We start from the raw sequence: 27,595 nt of genomic DNA, 5'->3' as shown, positions 1-27,595 counted from the left end.
GTTTCTAATTAAGGCCCGTCATTACCTCTATGAACACTTTCACAGGCTTTATTGCGGCACAAGTGTGCTGAAGTGGATTTAAAGTTGGGTAATCTACGTTTTATTGAACACAGACACTACAAACGTTCTTCTTGGCTCTTCTTCTAATTAAAAATTCCAAGAACTTACATGTGAGCGCATTTGCAACACTAGGCTGATAACTTTTGCATCTTCTTGAAACGAGATAACTTATGAAAACCTTGTTTACCTGATATTTGAAATGTTCTTTTTATTCCTGGTGTCACAAAAAAATCAGTTTGTGACAGTTTCTTTATAACATAATACTGAGGTGCATAATTATTTATTTTTTTATTTAATAATGAAAACAACAATGTATAGTTGACATTTGAGGTTTAATGCTATGGAAAAGCAATAAAAGTTTTTCAGTAGTGTTATTATTTTATTTTCATATAAAAATTTGGCATGCAGGTATAAAGTTATTTAAAACATCATTCAACATAAATTGTGATAATCGTCATCAATATTCGCAATTACAATTTCAAGGGAACAATGGACAATTATGACTTTTGTCATAATCTCGCAGCCCTAACTTTGGTTACAATTATTCATGAGATCATACAATTGCATTACAAGGCATTACAAGGCATAATTAATGCATCAATGCATTAAAACAACTTTAATAATGCATTATATATATCGGCTAAGTAAGTCAACTGTAACCAACACTAATCCATATACATAATGATTTCAACACCCAGTTGGTTTCAGAAAGTCCTTTTGAACTTTGAATTATTCATTACTTTATTTTTTTTACCTTTACAGAAATATCTCCCACAATTTGTGTGCATGTCTGATTGCGATTGCATAAGTCAGATAGATATAATCCACAGAAGAACAAGGGGTCTCTAGGATATATTTGGCTCAGTGGTGCAGGTTGGGGGATTGGATTAGGGCGAGAGTGGCTGGGAGGCAGGCCGTCAGGAGTAAGTCTATTCAACAGTGTCTGAGGACTGCTATTGTGGACTTGAGAGTGAGTGTCAATAAGGGGGCAATCAAGCATGGGGGCAAGGGTTTTTTCAGAGGAGCCATCCCTATTCTGCTCTACCTGCGACAGGCCCTCATGTGCCTTCCTCAAGCCTTGAGGAGGACAAAGAGAGAGAATAACAATCCTGCTATGTGCCGCTCATCTTAAAGGATGTCCGTGGAGAATGTGACTTCCCTCACATTTATACAATAAACATATATGCTCATTACAAAATAAGCTGTTGCTCATGTGCAGCACAACAGTTTATTCTCTCTTTCCTACTGTTTTAGTTCATTTTAAATACAATAATCTAGATTTGTGTTTTTTTCTGAAGAAAATATGAGTGGCACTTGCTAGTATTAACATAGTAAACATTAGTTTTAAATTGTATTACTAATTTATTATGCTACTGTTTTCCTGTATTTTTGATCAAATAAATGCAGCCTTGGAGAACATAAGAGATTTCTTTTAAAAACATAAAAATATCTTACCGTCCCCAAACTTTTGAACGGTAGTATATGTCCTCTCTCAAAACTTGATTGATTGCTGAGCAGATAACAGCTCCTCAACAAGTTGCATTGATTTAAGTTAAAATTCATGTCTGTTACACGAATGGTACAAGTTTCAAACAAATCTCAGATTCTATAATAAACAAGTTTGACAAACTGCTTTTATACCTATTGTCCGATTTTTTGCATGTTAAATTACTCATTTGCACAGTTTTCACTGTTAATGCTGGTAGGTTTTGAGTATGATATAATATCTGAATGATATTGTTTCATAAATATGAGCTCTCCAAAAAAAGAGTGCTAAACTTACAACTGTGCATCTATTTCTTGATTATGTTTTCATACATGTGTGCAAACACGAGGCATTCCATGATATTCATCTTTGATAAATGTGCAATTATTTAGAGGACAGCGTGAGAGAAAGTTTTATACACCTGTGTATATGGCTTGAATCCTCTTAGTTGTGTTACATCTGGTGTTGAGACGGAACCAGTTTAACTGTGTCAAAGCAAGCGAATCATAACACACACACACACACACACAAGCATTTCTCTTTGCCCCATTACTCTCAAGCCAGCGTGACCAATCCTGCTTTGTCACCAGTGGTCAGGTCATTCAGTGCCAGGCTGTATTTCTCTTTCCCTCTCTTTCTCTTTTTTCCACACACTCACTCGCTCAGCTGTCGCATGAGAGGAACGTAAAGGGGGGAAAGACGTAGCTTCTCTCCCTTTGAGTCGGGTCACCAAAAAGAGTCACTGAGACAAGAGCGAAAGAAAGAAATGTGCGATTTAAAAGAGATTTAGAATTTAAAAGAAACTGTTGAAAAGTGTGTGTGTGTGTGTGTGTGCGTGAGTGTGTGTGTGTGAGGGAAGGGGAGGGGGCCTCATTTATATCGCCTCAAGAAGCAGATAGTTATAATCTTATCAAATATTTATAATCTCAAATTCATGGTTTGCGATCTGAAAATCTCTGAGTTCACAGTTCTGCTTCGTTGAACAAAACTTATTTATATGGATTTATGTGCACCCCCCCCCCCAACTGATATATAGATTTAATCATGCCAGAAGAATTAAGTAGATTGTAAAAAGTGTGTTTTTTCTACCTTTAACCTGAGCCTGAATTAATTTTGTTGATGTAAACGAATACATTGTTATTGATTAAGACATAATTGATTTTGAATAAAACCAGTTTAGATACAACATTTTTGTTAGCCGACCATCTTTATTTATATATTTATTGATTGACTGATTTACTTACTTATTCACTTGAATGAATGATCTCACTAACCTGTTTTATCAAAAACAACCTAAAATGTATTTAATGTGACAAAAGCTGTCAAAATTTGCATTTAATATGACTGAATCAATCTGAATCCATTGCATTGAACACAATTATTTTTAAGAGCCAGATCAGATAGAAACCTCTCTCAGCTCTCAGTATCTACAGTCTAGTCTCCTTATCTCTTCTCCATATGTCGTGTCCCCTGTTATTGGGACGAATGGACATCTTGCCACCAAGCTGGTTCTTAATTCTCCATGTCAAATACAATGGCAGCAATTATATGCTAATCAGCGCTGGCCTGCCGTAGCCCTCTCGCTGCAATGTGCCCCTCTGTGTGTCTGAGCTGGTACCCTTAGTCATGGCCTATTACAGCAGCATTACCACGGTCACGCTTTAAATCAGGCTTTCTCCACGCAGACGCTAGCGCTTTCAGCCTCTGTGTTCAAAATCATATTAATGATAATGATATGTAGTAATGATAGGTAATAGTCATTATTAGGACGATAGTGAATGTAATTGTATGTAATGAATATGATTTTTACAAAAACTGTTTTGGCTTTTTTGTCATCCTGTATCTGTTTTTTCATGTATTGTTGCATGCACACAGATTGATAGCTTAGCACATGTAAATAAAATTATGTGCATTGATGTTTCACATTTAGTTTCATACCATGAGTTTTCAATTCTAAAATATTCCATATTTTTGTAAAAAAAAAAACTAATTTGAATGGCTTTTAAGTTTTTAATATCCTTGTATTTGAAATGTGTTTAATCAAGCTCACATGACTGTGTTTTGGGATGTTAGGTAAATGCATATTTTTATTCTTTATCTAAATGGGCAACAATAGCACATTGTCACTGGGACACATATACTGTAAACTTTGTAGTAGTAGACTATTAAAATACTGAGGATTTAATTCAATTAGAGGAAAACCGATATACAATTGCAATAGAATTCAATTAATTACTTAATATGTTATTTAAAATAATGGACATTGATGTTTGAAATAACAATTCAATAGTGTATATTTATTTTATATTTCATGTACATAAAGGTTATTATATTTAACTAAACTAAAACTAAAAAAAAAAAAACTAAAAAAAAAAAACTAATTAAATGTCAGCTTCATACATGTACATACAATGCTTTTTTTTTCAGCTAATTGCCAAGGCAACATTTTTCATTTTCATTTTAGAAATAGAAAGACTGAAATAGTATTTTCTTTTTAAATTTACTCCAGTAATCTTTGTTTTATTCATTTAAAAAAATGTATTTTACAGTGTAGTAGTAGACCAACAAGTGACTGAATAGTATAATGCCTTTGAGGTCACATTTGGTTACCATGTGTCCATGATAATATAAATCCTTCCCAGAAAGAGCCCCATTTTTAGGCCAGCACGAGGGTTTTGCTGAAAACTGTCCGTTCTATCCGTTCTATCATTCTTTCTAATTTTGATGGTAATAAGGGGAGAAAATTGCTGTTCTCACAAAATGCAGGGAAACCAAAAGTTTGCCGATTAGCATGTGTGCTGCGTGCTGGCATCTTCTTCGCTCTCTTCAGTCATCGAAACAGCGCAGGCTGGCCCCGCTTTTAGCCCGACACACACCCACAAGCGTTTCAAATGCACAAAGCAGCCCGAGCTGAATGGCCACTTTGACAAATGAATTGTTTTAAAATGAAGCTCCCTGTCTGTCTGTTGACTGCACCTACGCCCCGATCTCCCCAGCACCCCCTGCAAAAAAACTTTAACACACCCCCAGTGGCCGCACCTCCCACCCCCTAAAAGCAAAGGCCCCTTTTGTTAACCTAATGTGCATTTACCAGTTGCTTTAGCTGGAGACATCTGCTGTGTGCAACCAGTCAATATTGTGAGGCCAGTTCAAAGCAGCCAGTTCATTATTCCTGTCAGCTTAACAGGCAAAAAGTGGCAGACTGCGGGAGTGCTGGAGCACAATGCCAGGCACAATGAAGGGCCCATTACGCCATGATTTATCAGGACAAGATGCCCGTTTTCACCTCGGGTCGGCACCGGTCTTTAGGTCTGCCCCTTTCCGCATCGCCACCCCTCGCAGTGAGATCTTCAGAGAGAGATGATATTGTAAAAGGTCACACTGACGTGGAGAGTGCAGTGGCTATGGTGAAGTGTGTCCGCCGAGGGTGGCAGCTCGGTTGGAGGCATTGTCACTCTTTAAGGCTTTTATATCGGGCCTGGGATTTTTAAAGTCTTTTTATGACATCTTTGTACACGAATGGCCTGCTGTTTCTAAGCATTAGCTGCACATGTTTGCCTTATGAACTTTTTACTTTTGTTTTGTAAAGTAGCCAACAAACTTTTCTCTTTGACAGGTCACTTAAATCATGTGGTAACTAAATCTAAATGAACTGGTTTGGGTTTAGTCAGAAATGATTTAATGTTAGTGATTCAACATTCTGAAGGCTCAGATTGGGCAAAAATAACTCCTTAGAGTAACATTATTGGAATTTTGTTTTGTGAAGATTTGTCTTTTGACAATAACGTTCAATTAAATAAAAATGTCTAAGGCCTTTAAATTTTCAGCATGATCAAAATAGCATTGAAATACAGGCTGAACGTCTTCTACATGCCTTTTTTTCATCTGATTGATAGTTCATACTTTTTAGAAAAGTATAATGCCTTAATTGTAAAAATTCTTATTGTTATGAAATCATTACACATTTTTTGTAAGTAAACCAAAGAGTAACTCTTATACTGTAAGTAATATTTCAACATGAACACTGAATCAAGTTTTTCTTGATTTTAAATTCATAATTTTCATATGTCAGGCTTTACAGGGTTAAATGTATAATCATTGTCAAGGCAGACAAATGTAAATATTTCAGTTAAAAAATTATTCATACAGAATTTTCATTTTTTTTTTTTTTTTTTTTTTTTTTTACGTAAGTGATATATTCTATTTATTATTTATAAACATCTGTTATGTAAAATAGGTTTAAGCAGTAGGAAAAAAATCTATTTTTTTTTAAGATAATCATATTTAAATGATGATTTTAAGAATGAATATGTCACTGGATTAAAGCAAGTCAATGTTTTTATCAGACAGGACCAAGTCAACTTCTACTTCACTATCATTTTGACTCTCAAACACATTATTTTTATTTTCATACACTGGGTGAACCATAGAAATGGGTATTTATGATCATGTGAGGTGCTGAGTATGGCTCATTCATGCATATGCAGTGAGATCATAGCTTCAGCACACTGCACACATACAGAGCCTAATTGCTATTTAATGTATGGAGGAGACTAAAAAGGGCAGAAGAGAGAAGATTCAGTCTCAGCTCATGTGGCGTTTTGTTAAGACCCCACGGCCACACCTCTCTCTGAAAGCATTTGCCTAAATCACAGCGTCTCCAGAGGCCCGCTGGATAACGTACCAGCCAAGCCTGGTAAACTGTTTTGTTAACAATGCATTATGAAGCCAAGAAAGGGAGGACTAAAAGAAAGGATAGAAGCAAAAAAAGGAGGTGGACACTTCTGAATGCCAAACAGTTGGGTGGGTGTGTTGGGCCTCTCTATTCGGAGGAGCAAGAGGTGACACCCCTGTCTCATCACAGACACACACACACACACACACACACATACGCACGGCCCATTTGCGCCAGGCTCTGCTTAGTCACACCACCTGCTCTACCCATTTTTCGAATACACACTCGTTCACAACCACGATGGCAGCGACAGACGGTGTCCCACTCGACCACAAACCCTCACCCCGTCTGCCGGGACCCCGGCTCTCTGTCCTGTTTTTACCCATCCGAGCACAGGGTTCAATAGGAGATGACAGCAAAGACTGAATGGCCGTCACAGAAAAAGCAAAACGACGTAATGAAACGATCAATAACTCTGAGATCAGAGGACTGTTTAAAGTCTGTGTGTGTATGTGTTTGAGTCCTTATGGGTCATCCGTCATGGTTAGTGTTTCCTTGTCATGACAGGTTATAATAAACACAATTTATTTGCAGCATCTCACCTCTGCTTCAAAGAGGGATTAAATGTATCCCAATTTGACACAGGGTCATATTAATTTTATGAGAGGTTTCTAATGACTGTGTTTTTGACTTTCATTTAAATTTAGTAATTTATCATTATGTATTATAATTTTTTTTCGTATTTAAAAAAATAAAAATAATATTAAGCAAGTAGACTTTTACATTGTAACAAAAATAGCATTTCAAAGAAATGTTGTTCTTTCGTTTACACAAAATTATATTTGAAAATGAAAAATAGAACATTGTAATTTTAAAATGTAAACATAATTTATTATATGTTATTTAATGTATTTATTATACATTGTCATTTTTTAAATAGTGTATTTGTGATCAAATAACTACCTTGGTGAGCATAAGAGAATTCTTAAAAAAACATAAACTTTTTTTTTTTTTTTTTTTTTGAATGGTAGTGTAAATTATACCCTGATTTTGCTTCAGGAACCAGAATTTTTATTGGCCATCATGTGGTGACACAGTACCAAATAAAATGTTCAAATTACATATATATTTATATATGATAAAAGTGACAAAATTGGACATCATCAACAAAATATACGGTAATTATTTTTTACTTAATTTATTTTGAAATGGCATACTGCATAATATATATATTTGTCCTGTCAAAACTCTGGCTGATCTCTCCCAATATCAGTCCAATTCAACAGCCACCATTTAGCATCTCACCATGTTCCACACTTGCACTCTCCCAGGACAGCTATCCCCAAAAGGACTCTCTTAAGTCTCTCTCTGATTAGCCATTAGCCCCTGCACCGGTAGGGTTTAGTGCCCCAGCAGTGCAGCTTCTGCCCCCATCACATGCCTGTCATTGTCATTCGTCCTTTCTCTTGACTAATTGGCACAGAGGGGTATCTGACAGGGTTGCAGCCTGTGGGAATAGCCATTGATATCTGATCTGTTGCTCACTTAAAATCAAAATTAGACTAAACCGCACTGTTGGGCCGTATGAGCTCCCGTGAGGATGGAGATCTTGAAGGTTTGGGACACTGAAGTTAACACTGCAGACAGCACATGACAGATGAAAGCATGAGGAAGGACCTTTTTTTCTCTCGCTTTTATTAGTTGGTCAAATATCAATGTCCAGATGATGACTGAGTGAAAAAGGAAACCTTGATCTTACTCTCACCTCTAGAACACGTGATTGCTATCATATCTTATGTAAAAGATCATGTTTTCTAAGCCTACACTTATATTACATTTCTAATATTACATTTCTTATTAGAGAATATGTAATACTGTTTTTTTTTAATGAAGATGTAATATGCTCACAATAACGCTGCATTTATTTGATAAAAATACAGTAAATTAAGCTTATTGTGAAAAATCACTACCATTTAAAATAACTTTTTTTCTATTTTCAGATATTTTAAAATGTAATTTATTCTTGTGATGGCAAAGATACATTTTCATCATCATTACTCCAGTCTTCAGTCTCACGTGATCCTTCAGAAATCAGTCTAATATACTGATTTTATGCTCAAGAAATATTTCCTCTTATTATCAATGTTGAAAACAGTTGCTTGATATTTTTTATGAAAAAAAAAAAAATCAGGATTTCAATATTCTATTCTTTGACAGACAGAAAGTTCAAAACAAAAGCTTTTTTTAAATACAATTTTTTTTTTAGATTATGAATGTCTTTACTGTCACTTTTCAATTTTATTAACAGTACAGCTTAAGTAGGTGAAGCTGTGTTTGTGTTCATTATTTATTTTTAAGGATTAAACCCTTGTATGTACCATCTGTCAAATTTAGTGATTGTTCTAAATTCAGATTTAAGCCTTATTTGTTTTAGATTGCTGAAATTTATTTCATCATTTATTCATGTTGTTCCAAGCATTTTTTATCTGTTTTATCTGAACATGAAAAATATATTTGAAAAAATGTCTTAGCATTTTTTTTGTCAATAAAATACAAGTCAGTGAATCCAATGTAATTTTAATGAATCAACAGTTAGTAAATACAGAACTATTTATATTCCACTTTTAGAACAAAAGGCACAAACGCTGTCACTGGGGCAGAACCTTTTCAAAATGTACACTTTTGTACTTTATTTACCCCTAAAAGGTGCATATGAATTCCTTAATAGTACATATTAGTACCTTTAGAAATGGTACTGCACCAATGACAACTTTTGTACCTTTATTTTCTAAAAGCGCAACATAATTCAACATAATGTCTTCTAATCAAACTTGAATAATTAAATTAAATAATTGAAATTTCTGAACTTTTCAGTAAATTTTTTTTTAACTATCATGTGGAATTTAGTGCAAATCTACAACTTTGATGACAGTTTTATGGTGCTTTTTGGTTTGACAGACCCAGTCCCAATTTATTTTGACCATATAGCAAAGAGCATGCTTAATACTTTGGCGATTCAGAATAAAAGCAATTTACATATTTGAAATGACTATTTATGATTAATTATTAGATTTTTATGACCGATGTGATATTGATCTAGGAACAATGTAAAGGTTGCAGAATCAGTCTCATTTAAGAGGTGAACCAGGTCTCATAGATTTCTGAAATCACAAAACTTTTTATGGCCATTGCACATTTCTAAAGTTTTATCACGTGCATGTATTTCTTCCAACTTTTGGTAGGCTTACACAGTAAATAATGTGGTCAAAGTGTATGCCCAATGAGCTCATTCACCCATTTTTGTCCATCATCCAAAGAGACCAAGTGGCCTCAATTTTTCCCTAGCAGCCCAACATCTTCCTCTTTTCATCTGAATCGTATCCATCCAAATAAAATTGGTAAAAAAGTTCCCATCCCATTCTTGCTGTGGCATCTCCCTTTCATCTGTTTTGAAAAGAAACGGAGAACAGTAACCATCGTGGGCCTGAACATCACAGCCAGTCGACTCCTAAGCAAACATCTCAGGCCCAATGGCTGAATCTTCTCCACCTCTCCAATTAGGTTCAGTCGCGGGGGTGAGAGAATGTTTTAAAGCCTGCTAATCTCTAACACACACACGGCCCTGACTCTCACTAACACGGGCTGGAGATAATCATCGAACCACCCAGGCAGCGAGAGTCAGAGTCTGGAGGACTGAAACGAGCCCAATCCCTGCAAACCTTCCTCATCAACCAATAAATGGAGAATATGCAAATGCTGATTTGGTAGGAGGAGTAATGTAGGGTTTATTGGGATTAGTGCTTGTTCAGCTCAGCTCCCTGCAGAGATTTCACACTAATACAGGTGTTGGGAAATTGTTGTTAGCCTCTAGCTAATTTGGCTCCTGTCACTGTGGCATTGTGCAAGCAGTCTGGCCATTTGTACTTGTGTTTGCTCTTTGGCAGGGAAATATCTCAGGGCTGTGGTGGGTCTGATATGATCCTCCATTTGGTTCAGAGTCCACACTCTCAATCTTAAAGCCAAAGTCTTGCTGAGAGGCCATTGCAAGACCTGTAAGATGCTGAAAAAACTGAGAAACCATTCTTACTCAGTCGTGACTGATGTGGGAAAGAGTGTGGAGGTTAGCGACTTAGCATGTTTCCAGACGAGAGGTTGAGTTGCACACAAAGCTGAACGTCAGAGAACATCAGCAGTTCAAAGAAGTCATTAGGATAGTCCAGACGTGCGACAAAAGGGAGATTTGAAGTCTACAAACAGGACTGATGGACAAAACCCAAATCAAACATAGATATCCTCTAAGAAGCTTTCTCTTATAGTATTTCAGAGAAAACAAAAGCCTCAGCGCTTATTTTTCACTTGGGAAAATCTCCCAGGCCCTAAAAATAAGAAAACATCATTCAGCTTCTCTGCTATCTATCTATCTATCTATCTATCTATCTATCTATCTATCTATCTATCTATCTATCTATCTATCTATCTATCTATCTATCTATCTATCTATCTATCTATCTATCTATCTATCTATCTATCTATCTATCTATCTATCTATCTATCTATGCAAATACATATAAATTGTAGGTTAAACTTCACCATGATTACAATAATACACCAGTGAGATCATACAATTTCATATGAATTTGCAGCTTTGTAATCATAAAATACAATATAGAAACTGATTCCATTGAAGAAAATGTTTTCATTTGTATAGTTAATTTTAAAAAAGCATATTTGGTGTTTCAAATAACCTACACACACACACACACACACACACACACACACACGCACACACACACACTGCCCCAGAGTCTAAGGGAGCTTAATTTTTTTCTCTAGTAACATAACCATAGTTCTTTTGTTACAACTTTTCTCCAAATAATCAGACCACCATAGATAGCTCTTGATAGAATACCACAGAATAACAGTGAAAAGTATCTAAAATGGTGAGTGTTTTCACAAATGGCTTATATTGGACACTGACCATGCATTCCTTCATTACTGATACAGCTGATGTCAGTGGCATATCAGATCGCTTGATTCCTATGTGATGCATTTGCATGGCATGCATATATATATCACTATGAGTCTTTTGTAGAATTAGGGTTTGCTTTAGTTATTTGTATGTATGTTTCAATGTGCTTTCAGAAAAAAAAAACTCCTCTCAATTCATTACCTCCCCCATAGCAGAAAATAACTTCATGTAAATTCAATTGATGAAGCCGCCCCTACAAGAAAACTTGGCCAGCCCTGTGCTGTAATACACTTCACCCCTCTCCTACGTATCTGTGCTTAACACAGCATGCCGGACAGATGTGCTAATGCATTTTCAAGTATTATCTGAACCTGCTGTGGCCTGGCAGGGCTTCATCTACGCTCCCATCTCCCTCTGTGTCGAGCTGCTCTAATCTGTTTGCTCATTTAATTACGCCATTGTTTTGGATAAATTGGCTGGAAGCCTGGTCAAAGCAGGTCTGAGACCAGCTTAGCTGATGGCATTTGGGCCACAAAGGCGAGCTGAGCTGCACTGATACTAAGCCTGAATCAGCCACTCTGCCAGCACAGAGACTCAGTCCAAGACGAAGCTGCCTGTTTAATGAGTAATGGTGAGGTTTCTGCAATTAACTTCACAAAAACTGTGCAAAGGAGCCCATTTTTTTATGTCCAATGATGTCCATATTAAAAAAATTGATGAATAAGGATAAATACGGTACATAGGACATTTTACCTATATATATATATATATATATATATATATATATATATATATATATATATATATATATATATAGGTAAAATGTCCTATGTACCGTATTTATCCTTATAAATAATCCTTATAAAATGTTTATAAATAAAAGTTTTTTAATAATACCGAAATTAGCATTATTAATAGAATAAGCATTATTACAAATTGTTTATTAGTACATACATTGTTTCATATGTATTATAATATAGTACAAGCAAATATACACTATTATAATACATTACAAGCAAAGAAATATATTCATTTATATGTATATATTTATTTATTCCTCTCGTAATAGGAATATATTTAATACAATATAAAAATGTATCATAATAATATAATTTATATAAATGAAAGTTTTTGAATAAATATGCATTTAAATGACATCAGAGTGCAAAATGAATAATACAGAACACAACTCACTACCTGTTCTGTCAAAATATGATGTAAAATAGCTTTCTGCTACATAAATACATACATCCATAAAAATTGACAAATATATAAAAATCCTTAGCAGATCTTGGTTTGAAATGGCTCATAGGGCTTTATTCCAGCCGCTGTTAAGATTATCTGACATGCAAATGAAAAATATAACAAGGCAAACGGTCAAGTCTAATGATGTCACTCCTGTTCAGCTCTGGGATTGTGAAGCCTGTGATTCCTGCACCTCTGGGACCACTGACGAATTAAGCCCACATTATTGGACAGTGCTTTTTGACAGTAACTGACAGTTGCTTTTGACTGTAAAGGGTATTGAGCTCTAATTAAGCTAATCCTCACCCGGGGATCAGATGGGATCGCCCTGCAATCCACAGTCCCTCTGTGGCAGCTCCCCGGCTCTGTTCTTGAAACCTCCCCGTCCCTGCGCAACCACTTGCCACTTGATTCGTCCTGACGTCCCCAGCCTCCCACCTCCTCTTTGGCCCCTTGCAAGCTGCAGATCCTGCAAAGGTGCTACAAAGAGGAGCAGATTGTGCTGTCAGGCTCCATTAATGGCCATCATTAGCATCACACTCAGGAGTCAGTGGCTCTGCTGGCTAAGCCCTCTGTGTCGGTGGGCAGGTTTCAATTGGCCAGGATATGGGGCATATTGCACTGCAGTGAGGCATTAGGCCTCCTGGTTCTGTGTATTCTGGACCTCCATTTTTTAACTTAAGGATCTTAGGGTTAAAACAACCTCAAAGTTATTTGGAAGCTTTAAATACTTTTTGTGTGAAAATGCTAATTTGGATAAGTTGAGATATTTCAAATCTAATTTAATCAAAGAAATAATAAAAACATTTAAAACAAATATGTTTGTATTAATAATGACATGAATATGAAATATCTAGGTCACAAATTTCCAAGTCACTATTCAAGTTTTCAATGCTGCTGTCAATAAAGTAAAAGAGGGAACAAATAATATATATATATATATATATATTTAAATAATTAATAAATGTTTGCATTTTTACTCATGATCATTAACTTTTAGAACCCACAGTATAACACATTCATTTACATTACAATTTATTTAAAAAGCAAAATATTTCTTTGACAACAAAGCATGCCAAAATTTACCTACAGGCCCACTTTTTCATTTTATTTATTTATTTATTAATTTTCTTACCCACTGTATAAAAGACATTCAAAATGTATGTTGTAATTTAAATACATTTTAGTTTAAATTGTAGTTTTTAAAAATTGAAATATAATTTTAATTTCATTTTAGTTTGTAAAATTTTAAAATAAATTAAAATTCTACCTTTAAAAAAAAGGTCAACATCAAAACATTTAAAATCAACAGTCTTGATCTTGGATTTATACTGGCACCTGCTGGTGAGAATAGAGCACTAGACAAAAGCGGGTTTGGTTACAGATGCGATAGTAGAAATAGCACATGAAACATTCACTTCACGAAAACAGCGAAAAAGTGATCGGAATATTGGCTGGACATGTGATTTAAAAATATTGGCTGACAAGCATCAGGCAACACTTCTTGTGGAACTAAACTAATTCGTTAATCTAGGTCAGTAATATGACAACTTTATATATATATATATATATATATATATATATTTTTTTTTTTTTTTTTTCGTAAAGGAGAAAATAAAGGAGGAGTTATGACATATCTGCGGGTGACTGGGAGTTTTCAGTAAGAGTGAACTAAACTGATGCAACAACCTGGAGGGTCTTTTGAAGCAAGATGATTCTGGACAAGGTGAGTGCAATCCCTGACAGGTACGTGATGAAAACAGAGTTTCATTAAACATGTCTGACGGATCTTGCTTTTTTAAACAGTACAAAAAGCATACAAAGAAATCTTCAGATTATGAGGACTCTAAAGAAAGAAGTGATCTGTTAGTCTGCAAACTCTTCAACTGAAATACAATTGCACTGATTTGAATGAACAACTTGAGGAAGAAGAGCAATGGCAACATCACCAAAACAGGAAACACTAGGAGACGGAGTCTGAATGAGCCTCCAAGTCAGTAATCCATAGAATGAATAAGTGAATTAACAAATGCTTACAGCGAGTAATAATAATTTTTGCTGTATAACTCAATCAAAACTAGATAGTGTTGTTTTACAATATTTTTTTATTACATTAACTACATATACAACATATTGGAAGTCATGTAGGTGACGACTGAACCATCAACGAGTCGAAAGGCCATCTAGCTCAAGTTTGTATAGAGAAACAATCAAAAAGCACAGAAATGTTCCACAACAAAATATAAACTATCATTGGTTTATACACTGACAAATGCCTGAAAAAAAAAGACAGCATTGCAGCTTCTTAGTGTGTAAAAATAAATACAGTAAAAGATCTGACAACACCAGCCAGCTTGTGCAAAATTTTGGCAAAGTTCTCTGTGATGTGTGTGAAGAAACAAAGCTGAAAGCTATGAAGTCCTGTCTGGTGTGTCAGACCTCTTACTGTGAAACTCATCTGGATCTTCATCAGAAACTGCATTTAAACAAACACAAACTGATGGACCCTGTGGAGAATATAAAGGACTATATATGCCAGAAACACGAGAGACCTCTGGAGTTGTTCTGTAGAGATGATCAGACATATGTGTGTGTGTTTTGCACTGATGGAGACCACAAGACTCACAACACTGTTCCTCTAGAGGTGGAGAAAGAGAAAAAGGCATGAGTTACTAACAACATTAAAAATACTTTAATAATCTGATTTTAAATATCTAGCAAGTAATTAAATGTGTCTGTGTTCCTGTTTTTTATAGAGTCATATGATGAAGACACAGAAAGACGTGCAGCAGATGATCCAGGACAGAATCAAGAAGATTCAAAACATCAAACACTCAGCAGAACTCAGAAAAGTGAGAGGATGTTGATAATATTTAATTGGCAATGTTAGGATTTGCTTTAAAAATAAATCGGATTATTTAAAATAAAACTATGTTTTGTAGAAAAACACTGAGCAGGAGAAAGCAGCCAGTTTTGAGCTCTTCGGCGATCTGATGCGCTCCATTGAGAGATGTCAGGCCGAGCTGCTGGAGATGATGGAGGAGAAGCAGAAAGCAGCAGAGACACATGATGAAGAGCTCATTCAAGAGCTGCAGCAGGAACTCGCTGAGCTCAAGATGAGAAACACTGAGCTGGATCGTCTCTTACACACTGAGGATCACCTCCAGCTCCTACAGGTCAGTGTCTCTCTGTCTGCTCACATCACAGGACTACACTCACACTCCTCAAGCTGAGGGATTTCTCCTCTCTCCTGCTGTAGATCGATCCATCCCTGTACAGTCCTCCACACACCAGGAGCTGGCCTGAGATCAGTATGAACACTGATGTGAGTGTGGAGACTCTGAGGAGAGCTCTGACTCAACTTCAGGAAACTCTAGACAAGAAACTCAATGAATCTGGTAGGTCAAAATAAATACAGCACACAAAATTTCTTTTGACAGTAGTCATGCTTTATCTAGGGAAATATTGTGGCCGTAAGAAGGTCACAAATGCTCACCAATGATGCAAGAACAAATCACCAATACAGTTAAGCATAATATTGTGGAGTGTTATTATAAATTAAAAACACTGCTTTCCTTTTTTGATATATTTAATTTATTCTTGTGACAAAGCTGAATTTTCAGCAGCCATTACTCCAATCTTAAGAGAAACACGATCTTTAATAATGCATTGTAATATAATATCTCATCATTCTTATATGATGTTTTGGTGCTCAATAAACATGTCAAATCATTATCAATGTTGAAAACAGTTTTGCTTCTTTTTTCCTCAGGATTTTAATTTTTTCCCTTGTTAAATAAAAGTATTAATGACTTAAACGACAACAAAATATCATCTTGGATGTTAGTTTGTCCACACCTGTTGATGTTTTATTATTTGCCTCCACAGTGTTGAGAGTGATGCAGCATTATACAGGTAACATTCAGAGATGAAAGCTGAACATATAATCACTTTTACCAACTATTTATTGTTAAACATTTAACACATCTAAATCTTTGTACTGTTAAGATTCACATGCTCTGATCTCTCTCTCAGTGGATGTGACTCTGGATCCTGATACAGCTCATCCATATCTCATCCTGTCTGATGATGGGAAACAAGTGAGACATAGAGACATTAAACATAAGCTCCCAAACAACCTGGAGAGGTTTGATCACTATCCTGGTGTCCTGGGAAAAGAGGGATTCTCCTCAGGGAGATTTTATGTGGAGGGAAAGACTGACTGGAATTTAGGAGTGGCCAGAGAATCTATTAACAGGAAGGGACTGATCACAATGTGTCCTCAGAATGGATTCTGGGCTGTGGCACTGAGGAATGGGAATGAATATTGGGCTTGTGCTGGCCCATCTGTCTGTCTGTATCTGAGAGTGAAGCCGCAGAAGGTGGGGGTGTTTGTGGATTATGAAGAGGGTCTGGTCTCCTTCTATGATGTGGAGTCCAGATCTCAGATCTGCTCTTTCACTGGTCAGTCTTTCACTGAGAATCTCTATCTATATTTTTGTCTCTTTAGTAAAGGTGATAAAGATCAACCCCCCCCCCCCCCCCGTAATCATCTCACCTGTTATCTACACTTAATGAACACTGCATTTTACATCACATGAAGAAGCCATTGTGTTGATGATATTATTGTGTCTAGAAATTATAAAGTTATGTATCACATGATTATGTACTGTTGTTGTCACACAAAGTCAATTTGAATGTATTTTTTTTTTTTTTTACAAATGTTTTTTTTAAGCAGCTTTACAGAAATTCATCATGTTAACATTTATAATATCTTAATATTTTTTATGCCTTATAGCTTTAATTAGCCGATTTGAGCTGGGCGGCAATGGTTTACATGGTCAGTTTTGTTGTAGGTGATGATGTGTTACGTTACATTCCTAAAAACCAAAACCTGTTTACAGAAGTAAAAGCATTAAAATAAATTATTTATGCAATTATTTGCATAACTTTACTGTGTATTCTCTTGCTGTTTTATTTAAAAAAAAAAATTATGTGGTTAAGAAATGTATTGATTCATCAATATGTGGTTCTTTTTTTCTGAATTTCAAAAGTTTAACATTTACTTAGATCAAATTTACCTGAGCACTATATCAAACCATGCCATTTAACTACAGATAGTGTAAGAGTTTTAGGTGAACCAGTGGTTAAATATAGCCACATATCTATGAAATTATGCATAGAGAAACTCAAAAGAATGAACTCAGAAACACAAACATGTGCCACCATCACATAAACAGCACTCTGGGCACTCTTGTTTTTGGGAGGTGTTCATTTGCTCTGCCACAATACTTTAGAATCTATATTTTAACGTTCTGAAGGCTTCAAGTGCCAGTAAAACCAAGTAGGAGTGCATATGCTTTTCCAAACAGCTGTAATTTTCGCTGTATTGCATGTAGGCGTTCTGCGCATGCGCAGACACAGGTCGCTATAACAGGAAGAAACTCCAGCGTATCAACTACCAAAGTCGTCTCTGTTTAGCGAGCTTGGCATGAATGTATTTGAGAGTAACTGGGGTAAAACCTTAAGCTTCTTCGCTGTTTTCGTCGCGGCGCTCTCCGCTGTTTTGTACTATCTTGAGAATTCAGAGGTAGACGAGATCCCAAGGTGAAGTATAGGCTACGCACCACTACTGTCACTTCTATTACTATCCTACTATGCAATATTGTTGCTTTGTCCTGCTTGTGCTGACAGTATTTGTATTTTTTTCTACAGTAACTTACGCGATTTTTTTTTAATTTTTGCTCATAGCATGAACGACCACACCTAAATGGTGTGCCAATCTTCCCCCTTGTTTGAATTAAGATAAATAACAATCAAATACTGAGAAGAAAAAAATAAATACAGAAAGCATTAACAGGTTAGACCATTTGAAATAAAGAACAAAATAAAAAAGAACCTAAAAATAGTGGGAAAAATGTATGCACGATGAAGCTGTCACGTGTAATTAATAATTCAATTTAGTAAAGTTGCTAATATTTCTTGCTAGAACCGACTTTATTGTCACGTGATACTTTTTTCAGCATTGCACAACATGGACAAATCCCTTAGGCTGTATAACGATGTTTAAAAAGAGTTTTCTGGGGCGGCTATACATTATGACATGTATCAAATATTGGCATCAACAATTAAAGACCTATATTTAGTGTGCAAATATTGCCAGTGAGATAAGAGTTTTGACTACTGTTCAGTGTGCTTTGAGCCGCCGAGCGCAGCTTTGAGGAACAACTTTTGAAGCAGTTATTACTAAAAATGCACCTGTGCAAATTTTGCACTGTCATGGTGCTGTTGCAAAATTCAACCAGTTGCGAACGCAACCATTTTTTTTCATTACAGAATGGATCTGAACGCAATGGAAGAGAATTACCGGCAGAAGAACAGAACGTGCTTCATTCTCGGCGCTTCAGGTGAAACCGGAAAGGCGCTACTGAAAGAAATAGTGGAGCGCAACATCTTCTCCAGCATCACTCTCATTGGACGAAGGCAGTTAACCTTTGAGGATAAAGCTTATGAAAATCTGGTAATGTGTTAACTTATGTCAATGCGCATGTGTTTTTACAATTATTCAGGTGCCTTTAATGGATAGTTCACCCAAATTTTTTTAATTCAGTCATCATTTTCTCATCCTGAAGCTTCTTAAACCTTTTATTTAAAGCATTTATTTTTTGTAATAAAAAAAAAAAAAGAAAAACACGAAAGAAGATACTTTCAAGAATTTTGGTAGACAAAGAGTTGACCCTATTGACTTCCATAGACAGCACAAGCAGTAACTGGCTCATATACAGGTACTACTAAAAAAAATTAGCATATTGTGATAACAGTTAATTATTTTCCATAATGTAATGATAAAAATTAAACTTTCATATATTTTAGATTCATTGCACACCAACTGAAATATTTAACGTCTTTTATTGTTTTAATACTGATGATTTTGGCATACAGCTCATGAAAACCCAAAATTCCTATCTCAAAAAAATTAGCATATCATGAAAGGGTTCTCTAAACGACCTATTAACCTAATCATCTGAATCAACTAATTAACTCTAAACACCTGCAAAAGATTCCTGAGGCTTTTAAAAACTCCCAGCCTGGTTCATTACTCAAAACCGCAATCATGGGTAAGACTGACCTGACTGCTGTCCAGAAGGCCATCATTGACACCCTCAAGCGAGAGGGTAAGACACAGAAAGACATTTCTGAAAGAATAGGCTGTTCCCAGAGTGCTGTATCAAGGCACCTCAGTGGGAAGTCTGTGGGAAGGAAAAAGTGTGGCAAAAACGCTGCACAACGAGAAGAGGTGACCGGACCCTGAGGAAGATTGTGGAGAAGGACCGATTCCAGACCTTGGGGGACCTGCGGAAGCAGTGGACTGAGTCGGGAGTAGAAACATCCAGAGCCACCGTGCACAGGCGTGTGCAGGAAATGGGCTACAGAGAAGCAGCACTGGACTGTTGCTCAGTGGTCCAAAGTACTGTTTTCGGATGAAAGCTAATTTTCAATGTCATTCGGAAATCAAGGTGCCAGAGTCTGGAGGAAGACTGGGGAGAAGGAAATGCCAAAATGCCTGAAGTCCAGTGTCAAGTACCCACAGTCAGTGATGGTCTGGGGTGCCATGTCAGCTGCTGGTGTTGGTCCACTGTGTTTTATCAAGGGCAGGGTCAATGCAGCTAGCTATCAGGAGATTTTGGAGCACTTCATGCTTCCATCTGCTGAAAAGCTTTATAGAGATGAAGATTTCGTTTTTCAGCACGAACTGGCACCTGCTCACAGTGCCAAAACCACTGGTAAATGGTTTACTGACCATGGTATTACTGTGCTCAATTGGCCTGCCAACTCTCCTGACCTGAACCCCACAGAGAATCTGTGGGATGTTGTGAAGAGAAAGTTGAGAGACGCAAGACCCAACACTCTGGATGAGCTTAAGGCCGCTATCGAAGCATCCTGGGCCTCCATAACACCTCAGCAGTGCCACAGGCTGATTGCCTCCATGCCACGCTGCACTGAAGCAGTCATTTCTGCAAAAGGATTCCCGACCAAGTATTGAGTGCATAACTGAACAGAATTATTTGAAGGTTGACTTTTCTTTTGTATTAAAAACACTTTTCTTTTATTGGTTCGATGAAATATGCAAATTTTTTGAGATAGGAATTTTGGGTTTTCATGAGCTATATGCCAAAATCATCAGTATTAAAACAATAAAAGACCTGAAATATTTCAGTTGGTTTGCAATGAATCTAAAATATATGAAAGTTTAATTTTTATCATTACATTATGGAAAATCATGAACTGTTATCACAATATGCTATTTTTTTTGAGAAGGACCTGTAAATCAAAATCTAGCATCATTTGTTTGCACATGCTAGGTTGTTTGATATTTTGTTGTTTAATGCAATTCAACTTGCACTTCTTTGAATGATATCAAGGATTTTATTTTTTTATTCTGACTGTTTATTGTCCCTCTTGTTCTCTTCAGGTGCAAAAGGTGGTTGATTTTGAGAAGCTTGATGAGTATGCTGAGGCTTTTCAGGGCCATGATGTTGGATACTGCTGTCTAGGAACAACCAAAGCCAAAGCAGGAGCTGTATGTTCAGATGCGATCATATTGTGAACTGTATTAATGCATGAGGGATTTTCTCCTGATCCTTAGTCAGGAGTTTAGGATATAGACAAATTCAATTATAGTCTGTATTCGTTTAATACATTTATAAATGTAAGAAAATATTTGTCTTATATTATTTGCAGAAAAAAAAAGAAATCATGATGAGACAAAATAAATGCTAACAAACTCTGATTGGCAATGAAAGTAGAGAACACTTTAGCAGCTGATGAACAAGATGATTTAAAAAGAAAATCACTTTATGATGCGCTTGTGGAGAACCCTTTGTGAAAGTTTACATTTCATGATTATTTCCTTTTAATTGCATACTAAAAGACAGCTTTCTGTGCATATATTTTTTATGGGCTACAGGAAGGGTTTGTGCGGGTGGATCATGACTACGTACTCAAGTCTGCAGAACTTGCCAAAGCAGGAGGTTGCTCACATTTTCATCTCGAATCCTCCAAAGGTGCAGACAAAACCAGCAGCTTTCTCTATCTGAAAACAAAGGTATTATATCACTTACTTGATTAACAGTGCATGGAAGGACAAGCTTGTATTTTGTTGTCATTCAAGCCAGTCCTTGTCCATTCCAACACTGCTGTATTAACAGGGACAGGTTGAAGCAGAAATTGAAGACCTAGGGTTTGAGCGTTTCTCCATTTATCGACCAGCGTGAGTCCCGCTGCTTTATTTTTCTTAAATAAAATCTGTTGCAAGTATTAGTCATACATCTTTTATGTATGTTGTGCATGTCTGTTATTTACAAATCATCATATGTTCTGTAGTTCATATGTGATTTTATATTTTTTTTCTAGGGTGCTCTTAGTGGATCGAGAGGAGAGCAGGCCGGCTGAGTGGGTGGCCCGAAAATTTCTTTGTGCAGTCTCCTCTGTTTTACCTTCAATGTCTATTCCCATCACAGCGGTGGCCAGAGCTATGGTTGTCAATACACTGACAGATGGAGAGCAGAAAGTGGAAATTCTCGAAAACAAGGCTATATACAATCTTGGGAAAATTGGAGACAAAGAATAAAAAAGACTTTTATTCTCACTTTTTTTAAATATATATAATTAAGTGCAATCCTGGCATGATTCTTCAGCAAGATAAGCCAAAATATTGTTTGCCTGCAGTTTAATTATTATCATATTAAGTATTTTAAAAGCATTCAGAATGTAGTACTGCGTTTAAGGGTGATATGTGTTGTTTCTATATGCTTCATTTTGAGCTCTGGTGCTTTTTTTTAATGTAATTTTATATTGGTCAGAAAAAAATACATTATATCCATACTTGAACACAACTATTGTATGTATATAATTATATTATTGTGTGTGTAATATCTGAAAAGTGGGTTAAACAGTCACCTATTTAGTCACATCTGAAAGACAAAAGCATTTATTTGCAGGTTTAAACAGTATGACATATCATGACACAGAAACTGTTCCGCATCTATACTGTTCATCTGCATTCAGAATATATATTTTTTTTTTACTTGGCAGCATATATATTATGTTAGGATCCAACTTTATGATTCCGTCATTATTTTAACCAGCGTTGAAAGAGTTCACATGTGTGCTTGTTTAACTTATCTATTAAAATTTCAATTCGAGAAATTCCACGCAAAAACTGACTAAATTAATTTACACACTAGCCATACAATATAAATGTCGTATTATTGTAAGCCTTACAATAACTATACAATGTGAAGTCAAATGAGTCCAAAGTTTTGATTGTAGGTAGTGTGTTATTATAAAACTAAAAAAAAGAAAAACAATGTGTTGTACCTGCATAAAGGACTTTTTGATGATTTGTTACTAACAAAGACACACAGATACAAATACAAAGCGGTACAGAAATATATTAAATATTTGAAAGACTAAGGCGTACGGTTACTGCGATTAATGAAGAAACAGCGACCTCACATGACGACAGAAGGGAAGTACACCAAATAAGAATGACCCGGATGAGAAAACTCCCAACTCAAGAGAATACAACATGGCAGCGTACACAGGTACACGTGAATGTATGAAATATAATGTACATATGTGTTTTAACTCGTTTAAACCGCGCGATGTAACGATTAAAATAGTGCATATTAATCTTAGAAGAAATTTACTGCAGTTCGGCATTTTAAAATGTTCAACTCCTGTACAGTTATCATGTCAGTAGTTCTCACCGGTTGTTTGGCTGTGTTTAATAGTTATGGCTTATGCAGCTGTATCTTGTAATGCAGGTGATGATGTGCCCGAGCTGTCCGACAGTGATGAAGAACAGTGGCAGTCAATGGAGGAGGGATCTGAACACATAACAGTCCCGTGTTTACTCTGTGACAGCAGGTAACTAACATTCACGATGATGCTTCCTAAAAGATAACTGTTTCAAACGATTTATTTTCAAAAACCTCCAAATATGACAGATGTATATTTACATGTAAGCCATTTATACTGTGTGTGAGAAAAAAAGTAGCATGTTATTTCCAGCTTTTACATGGCCCGAAGAAATGATTAAAATGTCTTAAAATATTTACTTAGTATCTTTTATCTACTCAGTGTAATGCTAGATGTATAATCCAAAACGGAGACATTTTAACAGTTCAATTCAAGTCAGATTAAATGTGACAATAGTGAGGAGAAACCAGAAGATCAAATACATCACAAAAACAAACTCTTTTTTGAACTCATGGATGTCAGGAGGATGGACATGTGAAACAATATTATTTCAGTTTTGTTTAAATCCTGTCATGTTTTGGATTAGCATGTATTTGTAGTTTTCAATATTTTATATATATATATAACATATTTAGTAATTTTGTTATGCTATTAGTGCTGTTTTCCTTCTTGAATATTTCTTTTACGTTGAATATATTTTGTTTCCTTTTTTCATTTTAATTCCCAGTTAGTAATTTCAGTGCTTTAACGTATTTCTCTAAATTGGCATGCAATATTTCTAATTGTAATTTTAGTTTGGTTATTTAAGTATTTGGTTAAGTATTTTATTTCAGTTTTATTACTATAGACATAAATGATTTAAGAATTTTATAAACTTGAACTATTATAAATGTTAAGTTTGCAATAATAACCTGAACACTTTGAATATTCATATTTTTAATATTTATTTAAAAGTAGCTAAACTGATCAAGGCTCTAATGTTTTGTGTGTGTGTGTGTTTAACAATTCAAGACATGCACTAGCAAAGATGAGCTGATGATTTGTTTTGAACTCAAGTATGTCTCCCTTTAAACAGGACTTTCACCTCCGTGTCTGAAACAGTTCAACACTGTAAGACAGATCATGGTGTGGATATTCCAGGTCTTGTCCACAAACACAGTAAGTTTTTCAACCCTAAGACTGCTCAGTGTGCCGAGTGATGCCTGATGTCTCTAAATATACATCTGGTTTCATTCCTCACTAGGGCTTGATGACTATGGCTACATAAAGATGATAAACTACATTAGAACTACAGTAAGTATCTTCTTAACACTCACACTTCAAGTGTATTTTTGTGATACGATGACTTGACGCCTGAAGAGAATAAGCCGTGTGTGTTTTGTAGAAATGTTCTGCAGAGAGTTTGGAGCTTGCTTCAAATGGTCCATTGCCATGGGACAGTGATCAATACATGAAACCAGCTTTACCAGATGACCCATTACTGTTGATAGGTAGGAGAATTACTATTGTATATTGTGACAAAATTCTGCTTTTGTCTATTTTAATATATTTTAAAATGTAATATATCGTTTTTATTAAATGATATAATATATATACAGCTTTGTATGTACTATAGAGCTGTATGATATTTCAGTTTATATTTTGCAATGATATAAAATTCACACTGCCAAGATTTGCTATATGGTATATATTGCTTTACATAAGCAGGTATAGTAGAATGTACTATATGACCATCTTTATATTACTGGGTGATAATATAGTTTTCTATATTAATATACCAGTGTCACATGATCCTTCAGAAATCATTCTGAAATGAATGATTTACTGCTTAAGAAACATTTCTTGTTATGATGCTGCTTAAGTGTTTTATGAAAACAGTGTTTTTCTTTCAGGATTCTTTGATGAAAAGAAAGTTCACGAAAACAGGATTTATTTGAAATCAGAATCTTTTGTTACATTATAAATGTCTTTAGCATCACTTATAATTAATTAAATGCATTCTTTGTGAGAAAAAACAAAACAAAAACAATTTAAAACAAAATAAAAATCTTATTACCTTAAGAACTTCTGAACTGTAGGGTATGGCAGCATACTGCATGTGTAAATGGGAATCTTTCATACGTGTTTGAAACACATTTGTGCTACTGGCTTACATTTTGTCAGATGTTGAAGAGTTGACTGAAGGCTCAGATGTGTCGTTGAGCCCCGCGGCTGGTGATCAGGAGCCTCTTCTGCTTCAGAGAGCCAGACAGGCTGAAGACAGAGCTCAGAGAGCTGAGGAAGCCCTTGCCCGAGCCATGGACGATCTGCACAAACTCAAGTCAGTATAACATCAGCCTCACTCTTCATATGCATTCGATTTCAGTGCTTTTTCTCAAAGTATGAGCACATAAGTGTTATTATTTATACTCTATGAGTGATTTATTTTCACAGTGTTGCTTATTCCGTCTTAAACATGTCCTACCTGTTAGTATGAAGTTGAAAAACACGTCATCCAGTGGAGTTTTGACCGTTCCAGGGCACTGGGGAAAACTTCAGATTGGATTTATGCATCTTTGTATCCCTGCTCACAGACAGTCAGATTGAATCCAGTGCATTATGGATGTTGAAGTTTTTTTCTGTTTTCTTTAGTCATAGGTTTAGTCATCATATGTTTAAAAGCATATCTTTTACCCCTTTAAAGGAATTTTAATTTAAGAAAAATTAAGGAAGAATGGGTTCATCCAAAAGAAGATAATCACTATTTTTTTTATTATTATTGTTTTTCATAAGATAATGGTATTCAGTGTTGTTTTGAACAAAATATTCTTCTGTGAACATTTTCCACTGTGACCTGGAAATGTGTCATACAGTATAACCAATGTGAATTTCACATTTCAGTTTTTTAAATGATACAATATACTTGTCCCACAGACTGCAGACACATTCTCCTTTGTTTTTCCAACCTAATATAATTAATTATTGTCAACTGTTGTTACGGTATGCCAAAAATTCTTCCTATAGAGCTGAAGATGTTTGTGAAAGGTCTCACAAAGATGCTTGAAAATCAGTTGAAAATTTAAAAGGTTAATGAAAAGAACAAAATCCAGAACCAATATCAGTGGCAGTTAACGTAGTAAATGCATTGCAAAACTTTTTTCCCCCTTCTTTAGGTCAGATCTTCATTCATGTTAGAACCAAAACCAAATTATCATTGTTTAAACTGACCTGACCAAGCAATAATGGCACTGGCCATAAGAATTTTTTTTAAAGTTAAAAATAAACAAATAAATAAACAAAAATTACCTTCAGTTCCCAATTAATTTGAAAGAATGGCTCACTCTGAGAGTAAGCTCTGCAACTCCAATAGATGTGTAATGTATAAGTGTGTCCAGCAGGGTGCAGCATAGAGTTCAGTTTAAAAGACTCAATGAAGTGGATAGAGGTGCAAAAAAAGAGGCGGGGCAATAGAAGTTAGTGATGGGGTAAAATTCCACTGCAGTGGTTAAGATTTTGAGCTAGCACTCACATGCACGTGCACGTGTGCTGGTGGACTGACCGAGCCTTCCACTGTCTTAATATATGTATATATATATGTGTGTGTGTGTGTGTGTGTGTGTTGTTTGCATTGCCCCAGATTATTGGCCCAAGGTTTAGTGCTGAATGCAGACACAAGCCGTGGCCCTTCACGCTCAGGGGCCATTGCTGAGTTGAGAGAAGAAGAAGACGAGGCCTACTTTAGCTCTTATGGGCATTACAGCATCCATGAGGAGATGCTGAAGGTACGTCTGTCCCCATCTTAACATATACCTGCAGCCTTATTTGCTTGGGAAGGAGGTCACAGGCAACTCATACTTTGTGCAAACTCCTTAAAAAAAGATGCAGTGGTTCGCTGTATGCATGCATGCAGCATATTTTCATTATTCACCATTATTTCTTTTCCCACATTGCAGTTTTCCAGATTTATTATTAGGATGTCATTGTTTGAGTGCTGTAACTGCAGTAAAGGAGCTTTTGGATCGTCAGCTCTCATACTGCAGTATGTCCTGGAGAGGGCCAGTGATTGGTGCCTCCTCCAACTTGCATTAAACAGCGGTTTGCGTCAGAGTTGAAACTCTGCAGAGTAGAGGCGAGCTGTATGGTGCAACGCAAGCGCTGACGCTTTTACTGTCCACCGTAAAATGATGCCATTTACCGTCACGACTCACGATCTTTAACCCTTTAAATAACGCAAAACTTTCCATGTAAGGAAAGTTAAGTGAACTTTTCCTTCAACATTTTTTTTAATCTGCATCAGAAGGTGATTTCAAATAAGTTTGATTTGAAATATTCACATATATTGAAATATTTCCCTTCAGAACATCAAATCCTATAGGAATGCTAATGGAATTTCTGCCATAATTTGAAAGTGTTTTTT

At 35.8% G+C, this 27,595-nt stretch overlaps 3 protein-coding genes across 4 annotated transcripts in view; all 3 read left to right on the top strand.

The window, feature by feature from the left end:
- Positions 1-14,627: 14,627 nt before the first annotated feature.
- Positions 14,628-17,869, top strand: LOC113052423 (zinc finger protein RFP-like). Its single transcript, XM_026216866.1, has 7 exons — positions 14,628-15,097; positions 15,192-15,287; positions 15,378-15,611; positions 15,695-15,833; positions 16,324-16,350; positions 16,471-16,950; positions 17,835-17,869. Exons 1-7 carry the CDS (start codon positions 14,708-14,710, stop codon positions 17,867-17,869), a joined length of 1,401 nt encoding a protein of 466 aa, XP_026072651.1. The 5' UTR covers positions 14,628-14,707.
- Positions 17,870-17,957: 88 nt separating this feature from the next.
- Positions 17,958-22,649, top strand: LOC113051937 (oxidoreductase HTATIP2-like). Its single transcript, XM_026216129.1, has 6 exons — positions 17,958-18,042; positions 18,772-18,955; positions 20,909-21,016; positions 21,404-21,541; positions 21,645-21,706; positions 21,850-22,649. Exons 2-6 carry the CDS (start codon positions 18,773-18,775, stop codon positions 22,064-22,066), a joined length of 708 nt encoding a protein of 235 aa, XP_026071914.1. The 5' UTR covers positions 17,958-18,042; position 18,772; the 3' UTR covers positions 22,067-22,649.
- Positions 22,650-22,894: 245 nt separating this feature from the next.
- Positions 22,895-27,595, top strand: part of LOC113051936 (protein arginine N-methyltransferase 3-like) — a 45,544-nt gene continuing 40,843 nt past the window's right edge. The window contains exons 1-7 of one of the 2 annotated variants that reach the window (XM_026216128.1): positions 22,895-23,042; positions 23,265-23,367; positions 24,275-24,357; positions 24,443-24,492; positions 24,584-24,689; positions 25,363-25,519; positions 26,816-26,960. In XM_026216128.1, coding sequence (XP_026071913.1) covers positions 23,027-23,042; positions 23,265-23,367; positions 24,275-24,357; positions 24,443-24,492; positions 24,584-24,689; positions 25,363-25,519; positions 26,816-26,960 — 660 coding nt within the window. In that variant the 5' untranslated portion in view covers positions 22,895-23,026. Of the gene's footprint in view, positions 23,055-23,264; positions 23,368-24,274; positions 24,358-24,442; positions 24,493-24,583; positions 24,690-25,362; positions 25,520-26,815; positions 26,961-27,595 lie in introns of both variants that reach the window. The other variant, XM_026216126.1, reaches the window with a different exon arrangement.

The sequence above is a fragment of the Carassius auratus genome, chromosome 32 (assembly GCF_003368295.1).
Source record: "Carassius auratus strain Wakin chromosome 32, ASM336829v1, whole genome shotgun sequence".
Classification (NCBI taxonomy): domain Eukaryota; kingdom Metazoa; phylum Chordata; class Actinopteri; order Cypriniformes; family Cyprinidae; genus Carassius; species Carassius auratus.
Note: the sequence above shows the minus strand (reverse complement) of the source record. Positions and strands in the feature narration are given on the sequence as shown.